Genomic DNA, 15,260 nt, shown 5'->3' on the forward strand with positions numbered 1-15,260 from the left:
GTGCAACGTGGTTCTGCCACAGAGTCATAGCATGGTTTGGACTGGAAGGGACAGGGACAGTAAAGATCATTTAGTTCCAAACCCCCTGCCATGGGCAGGGACACCTTCCACTTGTCCAAGTTGATCCAAGCCTCATCCAACCTGGCCAAGAACACTTGCAGGGATGAGACATCCACAGCTTCTCTGGGCACCCTGTACCAGGGCCTCAGCACCCTCACAGTAAGGAATTTCTTCCCAATATCTGGTCTAAATCTGTCCTCTTTCTGTTTAAATCCATTCCCTCTCATCCTGTCAAGATACCCTCATAAAAGGTCCCTCTCCAGTCTCTTGTAGCTCCTTTAGGCTGCTATAAGCTCAGTGCCCTCTCTTCTGCAGGCTGAACAGTCCCAGCTCTCTCATCCTGTCTACATCAGCAGAGATGCTCCAGCCCTTTGAACATCTTCACGCCCTCCTCTGGACTTGCTTCAACAGCTCCATGTCCTTCTTATATTGGGGGACTCCAGAGCTGGACACGGTGCTCCAGGTGGGGTCGCACCAAAGCAGACCAGAGGGGCAGAATCACCCCCCTCACCCTGCTGCCAACGCTGATGTTGATCCAGCCCAGTTTATGTTTGCCCTTCTGGGCTGGGAGCACACATCACTGGGTCACAGTGAGCTTCTTGTCAACCAAGACCCCCAAATCCTTCTCCTTAGAGTTGATCTCTATCCATTCTCTGCCTAGACTGAATTTGTCCCTGGGATTGTCCTGACCCATGTGCAGGACCTTGCACTTGGCCTTGTTGGACTGTTCCCACAGCCCAGCACGTGACTGGAATTCCCTAAACCAACACCAAAGCTGAAAAAGGGAACATGCACAAGATCCAGTGATGTAAACAGGAACACCCAGCCCTCCTTTCTGCCAGCTGCTGTGCCTCTATCCATGCTGTCAGAGTTGGTGGTGGGTGTCACAAAATGCCCTCTTGCTGTCACTCAGGATCCAGTCCCTCCTGGCAGGATGCCCCAAGGTTTGCACAAAGCTCCTGACGGGTCACTTTTTGGTGGCTGCCCAGCAGCTCTCAGCTCTGTGGTCCTGCCCCTGCACATCTCATCTTCTCCTCTCTGTCAGGAGAATTTTTGGGAATTTCATGGTGAGGCAGCTCTGCAGGGCTCAGCAGTGTTTGCCTGGGAAACAGCGAGCAGCAGAAATGGTCTAAATACTTTCAGGCTTCTGGCAGTTCACAGAGCAATACCCCAGGCAAAGAAAAAGATATCTTGATTAGAATAATTATAATTGTCTTTTCCTTCGTTCTTTCTACAGAAATTCCAGGCTAAATTATCATCTAATTTCAGAGAGCTCCATGACCAAGATTATCTATGAGTCATTTGTAATTATGTGCCAGATTGTATTAAAGCATGAAAATACAAAGGTTTCTCATCAAATACTAAGGGGGTTGGGGGAAGAGAATCAAATTACATTGGAGCAAGATAACTGTTCCAGCCACTTTCTGATTCATGGCATCCAGCAAATGCAAAGGAAAAAAATGGAGAAAATTCTCATTTTAATAATTGTTTAATTGTGAAAACTGACAAATTACAGGAAATTTCAGTTTAAGGCTGACACACCATCCCCTTCCAGTGCTGCTCTAGAAAACACTGTAAGGAGCTTTAAGACTCTCCCATTCTGACTCCGCGCTAATTCCCACGGGAATTTCTACCGCAGCTTCGCCCTGGGCCTGAGTTTAGTGTTAAAAAGTGGATAAAAACTGCCCGTTGAGAAATGCAGTCTGTATCTATCCAAACAGCTTTAGCTGGGAGCAGCAAACACAGCAGCTGTCTTTCTGCACAAAAGAGAATACTCCAGCAGCAGGAAACATCCTGGGACTTCTACATCTCTCTCTGGCCGCCTCCCCAGCCTGACTCTCCTGGGACAGGAGCTGCCTTGGAAAATTAGGACTCTTCTCCTGCAGCAGCACATCCATGGCCCCAGCTCTGCAGCATCAGTGATGAGCCCCAGGGTCAATCCAGGCATGCTGCATACTGTATTTCCAATAGCCAGTGGGAAGCAAAGGAGAAAATGTTCTTCATGTGGAAGTCCTGGGAGGAGAAGAAGGAGCAGAGGGGATGTTGGAATGAGGGTCATTGGCTGCACAGGCAAGGTTTGAGGATGTTTGTCAAGGGAGACCCAGATGACAGCCTTGACAAGGCTCTAATGTGTTCACTTCATAAACAAATGCACACGTGAACTTTAAATGAAATATTAACATGCTGTACAACTTGGATGGGACCAGTTGTCCTTCCTGAGAGAACTGAGTCCTGTTTTCCCCATGTTATTGAGCAGTCATAAACAGCAGGGAAATGTCTCTAACCCCAACAGCCATGTAAAAACAAAGCACGAGATGATGAGAGCTCCCATGTGATGCAAACATCTGGGATGTGTCTCCCCCCAGATTTTCACACCTTTGGTTAACTTGGATGCTGCCCATCCAGCCAGAGCCAGGGCTCCTGCAGGTGCACCTGCCTGCTACGTTCCAGGGCAGCTCACACCTTCCTCTGCTCTCCACGGACACAGACATGGCAACTCAACCTCACCACCACAGGCACAGCTCTTCCAGAGAGCTGTTTTGGGAGGAAATGAACTTCTTCTGTTTTCCTTGACTTTGCTGATGGCCTCTCACAAACCTGCAGTGAGGGTTCTGCCATAATCCACAGGGACCCTCCAATACCCTGGGAAGGTGTTGCACTGGGATTCATGCCCCAATGTCCTGCTCACAGGTGTGCCCAGCTCCAGGGAGAGATCAGCTGTAGGGTTACACAGGTGCTTTCAACCACACTTGGCTCACACAAGCCAGGTGAAGCAAAATGTCAATAACAGCACTTATTTACTCAAGCAGCACCATTACAAGTGTTTGTAAAATCCAGGGAGCAATTAAATAAAAACATATTGGCACCTAGCAGCCCTAGCTTGCCATGGGAACCATCTCCCTCATTCCCAGTCACACAGTTACCCTGTGCCTTAAGCCACCCCTGCCAGCTGACCCCACAACACGCTTCACTGGTGAAAAGGAGAACCCTCCACATGTGCCCATAGCACAGCTTTGAAGCCTTACAGGGGACCTGAAAATTTTCTTTCCATGCCTGCTGCCAGGAGATGTCCTGTCGTTTTACTCAACTGAAATGAGGACAGCTTGTTCTCCATGTGTTTCCTGGAGCCCCACATACCTGCCCTGCCCTTTAGTGACCCCCCAGTGCCCCAGGGAAGGGCACAAACTCCCCTTTCTCTTCCCCATCTCACCACCGGTGTGTCTGAAAACAATGAGATCTTTCAGGTGAAGCATCGTTTCCAGAAGAGTTTGAGAGGCAGATGGAGCAGTTGCTTCTGGAAGGATCAGAGCATCCTGGGAATCTCCCTGGAGTGTTTCTGATGAGTCCAGGCCACAGCACATGGATACAGGCACCACAGCAGTGAGCCAAGGGACAGGAGGAGACCCACAGCATTCAGGATGTGGCTTAACTTGACACACACGAACTTCAGATTTCATTGATGGACCCCGCATTAAACAAGCACAGGCACCAGGATGTGACACAACTTTAGTAATAAAGCTTCAGTGTGGGAACTGCCAGAGAAAGAAGCTAGCAGCAGCATCAATAAATGTGCAGGGCAAACAGGCCAGCTGCAATTTATTCTGCATGTGCTTCAGACATTTCACATTGTCTTCATTCCTCACAAAGTTTTTGTGATGCCTGTCGCATGAGCATGTTCTAAACACCAAATTTAGCTGCACTGAGCATTGCTTAGCAGCCTCACGAACGCTCCCCCTGCCTATTGTGAAGGGGAAAATAAACAGATTATTAATCTGAGATATTTATGCTGCAACATTTTACAATGACTAGTCAGCCTGGCTATACATTAAAAGCTCTTTTGGGTTTTTTTGTGGCACACTATGGCTGGTTAATAGCAGAAGGGAGGCACTCCAGCCTCTCCTTTCCTCAGAACAATTAGGACTATAAAGGAAAGGTGACACAGGTGGGAATGGGATTTCCTCACCTTATTACTGGTGCCTACAAGATTGACACTGTCCCAACAACTCACCAGCAGCTCCTTTATATTCAGTGCAGAGCAACAGGCAGGCCAGGGAGTCACCAAGCAAAGATGATGGCTTTAAATGAAGCAAAATATTCCTAGAGAGTAGATTGCCATATGTGTATCTGTGGGTGTGGCTGGCACTGCCACATCTGAGAGCACAGAATGGTGAATTTGGAAGTCAATGAGATAAATAGGCCACATCAAAGGTGCACAGTCAAAACAGAGCAAGAACGTGAGTCCCCATATGTTTTTGTGTGACCATGGAGAGACAGGTCTGCTTGTTCCCAGAACACCCTGGCATGGAAACCTTGCCAACTGCAAAGGTGTTTCTCCACCCACCTGAAATGTGGGGCTCCATCTGGCCCCTTTGTCCCCTTGTCCCCCCACACAAGCCAGTACTGCAATTTGAGAGCTGGATCCTGCAACCTCTGCAGTGCCAACCCTGGCAGGGCTGTCAGGAGTGGGATGACTGGAATTCTGCAGGAATCACAGCACTGTGGATGGCAATTTGCTACTCATCAGCCCCGTGGCCACTCAAAGGGCTGAGAGAAGCCCTCATCATGCAGGGCATCTGCTGCAGGGGGCAGAGATGCTTCTTGTCTGTCCCTGGCAAAGGGAGGGATTGTGTTTCTCTTGGCAAGTGACCCTTCTTTCAGGAGAGGGCTCCACAGAAATAACCACTGTTGGACAGGGAAAGCAGCAGAACATGACAAGGGTCTGTGTTACCAGGAGCTAATGGGGATGACTGCAGGCATGGTGACAAAACAACAGAGGATGCTTCCTATTTGGTATTAATCTCACAAAGCAGAGGAGAAGATGAAGAGCCGGTGCTTGCCTTGATACATCCCTTCACTATAGGGATCCTGAAGGGCAGTTTACCCTGATCTCCTCTTCCCAAGCTCCTCCTGAGCAGTGGGCAGGGAAACACTGCTTTTTGAGGAAGGAAACTTCATGTCAAGTCTTTGGGGATCACAGGGCTTTTCAGAGCAACTGTTATTTTCCTCATGGCTCACAAGTAGAGAAATTCTCCTCTGCCAAGTGTTAATATCCCAGCAAATGGTCCTGTTTTCCCTGCTATACACTTGTGAGGGCATTTCTAACAAGTCCATCACTAGAGCTCTTACACACATTAGAGATGTTATTTCTTGCTGGTGTTTAGTTGATCCTCCACGCTCTGCCTGGAGAGAAAGGGGAAGGCTTTCTTTAAGGACCTGTTTGTAGATGTGAGGCTTTTGCAAATTTGAAAAAAGGCTATTGAGATTAGATCAGCCAGATCTAGAAGAACCTGAAGGACAAAGGTCTCCAACAGTGCAAAAAGCTGACACTGAAGCTTGGCCAGGTGTAACACGGTCAGCAGTCCAGGGGAGGAACAAAGGGTTGGACAGCCTGAGGAGGTAGCCAGGCAATTAGTCATTTAGGAGGCATTTTTTATTGCTTTTGTGAAGCATGATTCATCTCTTAATATGAGCATGGACAGTCAATCCTCTGGCTGTGCAAATGAATCAGCACATGCTCCCCTCTCCCTGCTCCCATGAGGCTGAGATTCTGCACAGCCAAAACCAACCCTCGCAGGAAGCAGGTCTGAGAGTCAGCAACTGCTCACATAAAATAAAAAAAACAACCCACAAACAAGAATTCACATATTTAAAGGGATATAAACCCCTCTTGTCATGGACTGGGTGTCATAAATGTGAACATATTCCTGTAAGGCACCTCCTAAGAACGTGGCACCGGTTGCCCAAGACAGAAATACAGAACTGGAAGAACCATCAAGGCTTTGAAAGGGGTTTTTTTGTCAACTATGTTCCTACCTGCTTTCTGCACAAGCATCTTATGCCTCAGGAAATTAAGGAAGGAAGGGATAAGGAGGCCAGGTTTTCACAGGGCTTTCCCACATGGACAGGGTCTCAGTGCTCTCCAACCTCATTTTTCTTATCCCCACATGCTGCTGATGCTGACACCCAGAGATGTCCAGAAGGAGTTGGCACATTGCTGTCCTGCCTGCCAGGGGGCTGCCTCTAAGCTTCCCAAAAAATGTCTTGACTGCGGCAAGGGAATGAGGTGAATATACGAGAAATGTACTGTTTCTCCTGAACTGCATCGTTAATAATATTTTCCTCCCCCCTTTGCACCTCTGTAAATCACCATGTGACTACAGAACTCAACAATGTTACACTGATGTAGAACCACTCTCAGGAGGGAACTGGTTGGTGTAAATCATCCCCTTCTATTTCCTAGTACAGAACCTGGTGCCAGGTTCTGCCAAAAACACAGGGAAAACATTCACTAGATTTTTCCAATGGCAATAGTCTGTCTAAACACAACTTTAAATGTCTGCCATTAAAGTTTTCTTCATCTCATTAAAATGACTTGCAAAACCATCTGCTAGCTAATAAGGACTTTTTACAGCCTTAATATTTTATTTTATAATGAAATATACAAAGGGGAAAACAGGACACATATTTAGAAAGACAATGGCAACAATCTGCTGCTCTTCCACAGAAAGCTGATGATGTTCACTCCCATGGCTGGTTAAAGACACTGAACACTTCAGCCCCTTGAATATTCCTTGTACAAATAATCCAATTCCTATTCTCATGATATTTGCCTAACACACAGCAACTGAAAGCAGCACTTCCAGGAACTATTCTTCAGATCCTTCTTGTCCAAAAATACCAGTGACTGGTACATTAGAGAGAAGGGCAGACAACATTTATGCTAAGGGTCTACATGTACTTGCCAAAATCCCTTGGTGGTTCCAGATTCCCTCAGCCCCCACGTTCACTTCCTTGAGTTACTCAGAAACTGAACAAGAGATGAGAAATCTTGGTGAGATCATCAGGGACAGGGAGCAGCCAGACTCAGAGCAAAGGCATGGGTGAAATCCCAAGGGACAGCACTGCTCTTTCCAGGAAAAGGAGCTGTTGCCATTACATCCCAGTCCCTTTTCCTGTGGAGCTGCAGAGCTGGGCAGGATCTGGCCGTGATCTGTCTGTAATCACCAGCAGGAGGAGAACAAGTTGGGTTCATGCCCCAGTGAGCCATTAATGGAGAAGAATAAAGGAAGTCATGAGGAGCCATCTGAGATTGTTCTGCCACCCCCCTTGGCAGTATTAGGGAACAGAGAGCCCATCTCAGAGCTGAAATGAGGAGGAATTTCAGGTCACATCTTACCACACCAGGTCTCCTCCACTGTGTTCACTGCTCGCTTCTTCACCTCTGATGTGGGGCATCCCTGGCTCTGATACCTGGACCAACTGATACTTTCACACTCCATATTTCACCATAAATCTCTGTTTGTGCTGCTTTCCCCCCCTTTTTGTCTTCTTTAACATCTCTGCTCCTCAGTAGTGATTGCTTACTCCTGCTGAGCACTGAGGACACTGCTCAGAAGGAAAGTTGCAATCCTAAGCAGGGTCCTTGCAAAATATGGTAATAGAGGGAGCAACTTAAAAAACCACATACATCCCACCCCAAAACCCCCAAAAGCACTTTCTTGGATAGCAAGCTACCCTATGGCCCTATCAACCTAACATATATGCAAGAATTTAACGAAAGCTAAGGCTGACTGTGAAAGTAGGCTTGAAATGACACTGGAAGAGCTGCAGCCTGCCTTCCAAACCTCAGCTAAGTCCTGTAATGGCTGTGTCTTCATCCTGCCTACTGCTGATCTTCACTTGAGGTGTCACAGATGGCCTTAATTGCTTATCTCCTTCTGAGCTTCATATCTGCTGTGGTAGATTAACGGATGGGACTGATCAATGGGCTGAACACAGCCCTTGGCACCCCTAAACTACCTCTCTGCACAGTGATTAGTGCAATGGCTTCTCCCCACTCACATAAAATTTATAATCTTCTAATTTACATACTGGCATGTCTCACCTGAGGTGTAGCCCCTTTTACTCCATGCTACACCCACAGGCAGTGACAACACCTGGGGCCTGTGCTGGGCAGCTTTACAGGGCTGGCACTACCCCTGCTGACAGAGACCTTTTGCCCACTAAGAGGCCAGGGGAGATCAGAAAGTCTACACTTGCACACGTGCCAAGAGCACTGGCCAAAAGTGTTTCAGATGGCATTTTATTAATGCAGTGCAGCCAGCAACTTTGAACCAACATAAATTATACCAGGAAGATGAATAAGATGAAAGATCCTTCATCTTACCGCAGGCAGAAAATACACTCAGACTGTTCCTCGTGGTGCCTGACAGTCCAGAAAGAAAACACAATGATTCACATCACGCTGATCTGCTGTTGGAGGCCTCAGCACCTACGGGGTAGGTCCTACTGATTTAATGCAGCATGCAGCAGTAACTAACAATTTCTCAGTGGCCTTGCGTAAGAGTTTGCTTGAAAGCAGTGAGGAGAGTTTTGAAAACATTTGCTTTAGCTGTATTTTATGGGATGCCAAGCCATGAATCTCACCTGAATGGTGCTGGTGTGTGTTGGACTTTCCTCTGGTGAGCTCCCAGAGCATGGGCAGGAATCACAGCAGATACAAGGTTAATCTGCTTCCCAGACACGATGCTGTGCTGAAGAACCATTACTCAATTACAACACATCCACATCAGAGTAGTCTGTGACCACCTAGAAACTTCTGACAACCTCAGCCATCCCCATTTATATTAAAAGCAGCAGAATAGGTAACTCCTCTTTGCTGCTTAGTTAGACAAGGCTTGACAGAGTAAGAAGGGGCTTTGGACATAGCACAGTATCTGGTTTTACTCCAGGACTGGTTTTACCCACAGTACTCTGGTTTTGCCCAGAGCACTTCTATCCCTTCCTTTGCTACTGCTACCACCTCTAGAGACTGTTGCTAATAGGACAGGTCCTTGAGTGATGTAAAGCAGCAAAGCCCTCACTGCCTGATGCTCACTGCCCATTGCACAGTCCAGTGCACATCATTACAAAGAATAATCCCTCATCTTTCTGGTTTTAATGCAGCTTTTCTCCCTAACATTAAACTAAAGCCTTTAAACTCACTCTAAATAATTATTCTCTTTTTTTTTTTTTCACTCATGAGAAACAATGATATCTCACCACCTCTTCTTCCTCACTTGGCTTGGTGTCCTACCTCTTTCAATACCCTCCAGTGGACTGCTCAGGCTACAAATGATGAATATCATGCAGGATATACCATGAAACAGAAGAGTCTGGAATTCTTCTGTGGAAAATGGACAACACTGCCTCACCTCTGCTGCTAACAAGATGCAGCTTCTGCCCCTCTTAGTCTCTGCGTACAAATCCCTTTTACTTTTCCCACAGAAGAGCACTGAAGAAAAATTACCTGGCAATCAGAGTGTTGGTGCTGTTTCTTTTCATTGCTTTGTTAAAACTCCTTTAATTTGCTGTATTTTTCTGCTTTTAAAGAATTGAGAAACTCTACTAGGAGTACTGAGAGCAGTGAGAAAGCATTCTTGCTGTAATTTGGCAATAGAAATGGATAACACAGTGATTGCCAACTCTGTGCCCAGTACTGTGCCACTTACTGCCCTCCCACACAATAACAAATATACAGTTCAAGCTACAAGTCTTTAAATCCTGTGTTCCTGGAGTCCCACTGCAAGAAGGGAATTTCATTTTGCATTTATATGAACTGTATGTGCCTCCGTAATTTCCATGAGAATGCACAACAGGTCCCGTAAGAAAAAAATAATTACAATGAAGCAACTCACCAAGTAAATTTGTTATGCCCTAAGTCCTGAATTCTCACTGAGCCTCCTTTCTCATGTACTTAACCCCTTTCGTTAAACAACCACGACTCACCAAGACCATTGCCAGGTATTGGGGTGGGCATAAAAAATACTGAATAATGTGCTGTAACTCTTCTTACAGACGAGATGGGAGTAGAAAACTGTAACAGCTTCTTCTGCATTACAAAACAGGAACCTAAGAACAAATGTGCTATGACCCTGCTGGTGAAAAATGAAGGTAATATAAAGCCTTGTAAGATTTCAGCTTTATTAGCATTATTTAACTTCTGAGACCATGAAAGGAGGCATATTTGATAAATGCAGCTGCGGGGACAGAATGCTTTTGGTTATGAAAGCCTGGTGTGGCACAGAAGAGAAAAATTACAGGACAAAGCCAAGAGCCTGGGAAGAGCAGAAAATATGAGGCCAAGGCAGTCAGTACTTTTTAACAGCTCAGATGTTACCAGGGAGAGGGCATCCATGGTGGATATTACTGGAGAAGTTCCCAACTCCCAGTGGAAATGGCTGGAACAGTTGAAGAGAAATTCAGATAAAAACATCCCAATGTCAATGAGAGCAGAAGTGTGCCTTGATCACACTATGGGAACACAGTGAAATGCTGGAATGACACATACTGCCTTATCAAATCTACTGTTAATCATCTTTTTATAGGCTAAAACTTTGCAGGAGACACTCCTGAGGATCCAGTAGTACCTCTTTTTCCAGAAAAAACTAAAAGGAGCAAACACCCATCTGTACAAAGGGCAGATGTGGATTTTTGTCTCCAAACTGTGGCAGCCAGATGTTGATAAAATAACATGATTTTTAACTCAGCACACACCTTATTTATCAAGATACAACTTTCAGAAACAAGCACTGGAACAGTTCCACTAAGTACACACACCATATATTGTTCCCACAGTCAGTTAATTATACAGCTTAGTGGAAAAGCCTCGTTAATGTTATGCACTTTACAAAAAGTATCTACATCTATCAGTGGAACAGTATCTTGTAAAAAACACTTGCCTGATTAGCTGTGTCTTCCCTTTTAGAGACAAAAGAAAGCTCTGAATGACAAATTTTGGCCATGATCAACCAATCGTGCAGCAATCAAAACCCAACATTTGTAAGAATGAAGACAGAAAACCAGAAATTATCAGGAGAGCATCATAATAACAGATGGGCTGTGTAAGGGTTTTACTTTTTATTTACAGCAAATATATTACAGTAAAAAAGGTTAACATGGCTCATAGTTGTGTAAGGATGGTACGTATGCTTACATCAAAAAGGTTTAATTTCCTTGGCACTAACTGAACTGAATACGAGGATTCAACACAAAAATAAGAAACAGAACATTTATTAGGCAAACTCTAACTGTACACGTCTGCAACTGGAGTTTCAATGCAATCCAAAGAACCCAAACAAGTCATCAGGATGGCAAGGACTTTTTCGACGAACACGTTTAACCCTCAAGACAAGGCTGTCTGGCACCATTTAAAAGTTGCTGTACTGAATACACTGATTTTAAAGAAATATCATAGATGATTAAGACACTGAAAATGCACTCAGCACAGTGAAGAAGCCCATTATTTTCCTTATTTCTTTTTTACTCCCATGATACAAGAGTTAAAAGGCTGCACGGCAGACAAGCTGGATGCAACAGCTGGAGGGTTTTGCCTGTCAAGCAAAGTGACTTGCAGCAAGAGACGTGCTTTCTGCAACAAACCCGATGATACACAGCTTGTGTGGCTTCAAAGAAGATGATCTAAGAACAACAAATGTTGAAGCCTTATAAGCTCTTTACATCATAATCAGAATCCTGAGAAAAGCAGGATCCAAATTACTCCAAGTGAATTCAGGCTTACTTATACACAACAAAATTGTCCAGATACACCAACAGTAGTAAACAGAGTTAATGCAGTGTTAATCTTTTTACATTTTAATGACTAGCTATAAAAACAGAAACTAGCATGTTCAAATCTGTTTACATTTCCTGAGCTTAGTTAAATGAAGAAGGAATGAACATTATAAAAATCCCGGTAAGTCACCAATAAATTAAAAATGTACATAACCACTATAGCTTAAGAAGCTCAGAGTGAAGTCTGCCTATCCAATATCCTTTCTTTAGGAACCCTGTACAGAAACTACGCCATTAACTTCACCAGCAATACTGAGATGCTGCGGAATTGTAGGTCTTTTATTTTTCCCTTGCTCTTCCACCAGACTGCCTGATGGCCTTTCCTAATCAAATCATACGAGAGCGTTCGAAAACTGCAACCCTCTACTTGCAGTGCACAAACCAATGTTCTCAGCAATGCAGTGTACTACTGAAATACAAATTTCCTAGCTGCAGTTATCTAGGTGGGCTCTCAGCTCTCACACGTAACATCACTACCCTGGCAGCAGGTTTGGTATCCTTTGGAGGAACAAACCAGGAGACTGGAGGAAAGACCTCAGCAATATTCATCTTAGCGGTTTCTTTAAGAGCCAACATCTTGCATTTCAGAAAAGCACTCGACCTACATGAGTCATACACATGTTTATTTATGCATGTTTACTTCCTGCATAGAGAATACTGTGTACCTTGGAATAAAACCCAAGCCTTGAGAATATACTGAGAGTATATTTGTTGCAGTGCTATGGAAGATTAATTCAAGCCCAAACAATCAAACTCAATGGTCTCAAAGACTTGCAGAGCACGAACTTTGATAAAACAAACTACTTTTTAAAAAACTGTCTGCTTATAGCATACTTTTATTTTATGGTGTAGATAAAAGAGAGGTAGAAAGGTTTATCTCCTCACTATCAGTTTCTGTGCAGTATTTATAAAGTATCAGAAAAAAAATCTATAGCTTTTCAGTAAAAATGCCAGCTTTTCTCCTAAGAAATATAAGGAATCTCTTCTTTCCACTTAAGTGCTGCAAACTAAGTAACTGGAATTTGGTTCAGAAGAGCTCTTCTTTCCAGTAGCCTTACCACACCAATTTTGTTACCAAGTTCTGCTTTTAAGAACTCATTACAGAAATACTCCTATACAGGGCTCAAAAACTCCTCACAGATACAACCCACCAAACCATATTTACCAGCCAAGTAGTATCAAGTCTGCTCCTAAAAAAAGCACTCACTCTTGCTTGACTTACATGATCCATCTTATGCAAGCTACCAAGAGGGACAGGGAAGAATGAAGTATGGAAGGCCACGTGGCCCTATCCTTCTTTGGTGATGACCCCAGATGTGAGCACCACTATCACCCTGTCTGGCAGAGCTTCCTGAGGCAGCTTCTCTTCCTGCCACGATCCATTCTCTGCAGCAGGATGTAGGAGGATGGATGGTGCTTTAGTAACGAGTGCTCCTCAAAAAAGGTAGGAAGGAAGACTCGACCAGCAGACACAGCTGAACAGAAACCATGCTGGTAAGATAAATATCCATCCTTCGCTGGTGTTAAGACAAGCCTGCAGCACTACAGTTTTCATGATTGTCACCAGATAAGGGAGAGAGATGGAAACATCAGCTGCAGACATCCAGAGTGTGATCCGGACTGCAGTGCATTTCCCACGGAGCCGAGAGCCTCGGACCCAGCAGAGCCAGGGGAAGGCAGGTCAGAGGCACCAGGGTGGGATCTGCCCACAGGGACTCCACCCCTGACCGCTGCTCACATGGCACTGCGAGAACTGATCTATCTGCAAGAGAGGACCTGCCTGCTGACATTTCAGGGCACACAGGGCTGCAGCTCCAGCTTTATTCACATAGCAACAACTGTTCAAGGGTGGGATTTGAGCCATGAAAGTCAGACTGCTGCACGGTGACCTTTAATTTACCCAGTGAATGTTAAGCAAATTACATTAAATTAAATTCAGTCAAAGCAGATGCTAGCTTATTTATTAAAAAGCTCAGTTTTCTTTTTTTCAACTGGTTTTAGAGACCAGCAGCTCTTGGGAGCAGACCTTCAGTTTAACTTAGTCAGGCAAAAGCAGCTCCGCAGAGATGGCCAGAGGGACTCTCCTGCAGCAACACTAGCCTAAAGAAGACCTGGCTGTCCCTAGGGATGCAGAGCAACAGCTCAGGAGCACAGCATCTTTGCCTCCTTTCCCCACACACCTCCTACCTGACCCAGGTCTTCTCCTTTCTTCCACAAAAACCACACTGGACTCACAGCGGAAGACGATTCTTCACTGCCAACGTTGCCTTCTACTGTCATATCTTTTAAGAAATCTATGAATTGATTAATATAAAGAAGTATTTACTCTGTTTCAGAAAACCAATACTGTTCTGCAAATATATAACTTGTCATTAACTGTTGATAGGGTTGGGTAAGGGAGTTTGTATACAGCAACATGGTCACGTTCACAATCCAGGTTGGAAACATTTCTTTCTGTCAGCTGCAGCATGATGAGACAAAAAATGCTCCTGTACTCAAATAATCAACAGGCACACTTCTTTTCACCTGTCACCCTCCCTGTCCTTCAATCTGCTCTTTTTCAGCAGTATGCCTAAAAGCAGTCACATAAATAAGAGATGTGCTGCTTTCAGCCACATAGGCTTCATGCACAGTCTGTTTTGTCTCTTCTCTTTTGTTCTCTGGAAACATTACTCTCATTAATTTCATTCTCCAACTATGATCCACCAAAATAAAAATAAATTCAAGTAGGAATCCAAACTGGATATTGCTGGGTTATGGGTCAATGTAAACCGACCAGACCCAATGCCGAAAAGTAAGGATTGTTCGATTACATTTGCTGACCATAGACAGCTTCTTTCACTATTCACACAGTTTGAAGACCAAAGATTTGCTGAGAACAAGACACAGTCCATGTTCCCTGGAAGTAAATGGAGCTAGTAGCCATCATCTTCATCCATATCACAGCCATAATCTGAAACACACAAAGACAAGTGCATATAAAAATACAAATATTCCGGGAAGATGGAAGACACAATGGAAGTATTGCTTCTTGAAGGTTGTTTGCCTCCTACGTAACTACATGGTAAGTTTTGCCTTAGGCAAGCATTTAAAAAACCATCTATTTTCTTAGGGCTAAGTAAGTTCTTTCATGTACTTCCCTCAATGAAATAAAATTATTTTAAAGCATGTATGTGTAAATATCTCTTCTCACTTGTCACTAGACCCTCATTTAGGAATACTTGGCACATGTATATATGAAATACTTGGTTTAATTTAGAGGCTAAGGTGATTAAGCCTGATTGTCACAAGTAACTTGGCACACAGTGGCTGATAAGCAGCAGAATTACATTTACAAGTAGGCACATTTTTCACTAGACACAGGCACCAAGGAAAAAGCTGGTTTGTTTATATTATTCATGGATTTATGAGCTGAAATTGCAAGGGTTCAGAGATAGCTCAGAGTTCCCATCAACATCAAAAGAGTCGTGGAACAAATCCTGACCAATGCATCTGACTCGGATCTGCCTTATCTACTTAATTCTAGACTTAAAATTTTTGCCCAGATTTTTTAATTCAGTTTTGTTTTCTTAAACAATGCTGAGTGC

At 44.4% G+C, this 15,260-nt stretch overlaps 1 protein-coding gene across 3 annotated transcripts in view; it reads right to left on the reverse strand.

The window, feature by feature from the left end:
- Positions 1-10,937: 10,937 nt before the first annotated feature.
- BRF1 (BRF1, RNA polymerase III transcription initiation factor 90 kDa subunit) overlaps positions 10,938-15,260 on the reverse strand; it is a 159,940-nt gene continuing 155,617 nt past the window's right edge. For all 3 annotated transcript variants that reach the window (XM_008637261.2, XM_017738853.1, XM_017738852.1), the window contains one exon: positions 10,938-14,626. In XM_008637261.2, the coding sequence (XP_008635483.2) occupies positions 14,589-14,626 (38 nt within the window). In that variant the 3' untranslated portion in view covers positions 10,938-14,588. The remainder of the gene's footprint in view (positions 14,627-15,260) is intronic.

The sequence above is a fragment of the Corvus brachyrhynchos genome, unplaced genomic scaffold, assembly GCF_000691975.1.
Source record: "Corvus brachyrhynchos isolate BGI_N302 unplaced genomic scaffold, ASM69197v1 scaffold245, whole genome shotgun sequence".
Taxonomy (NCBI): Eukaryota; Metazoa; Chordata; class Aves; order Passeriformes; family Corvidae; genus Corvus; species Corvus brachyrhynchos.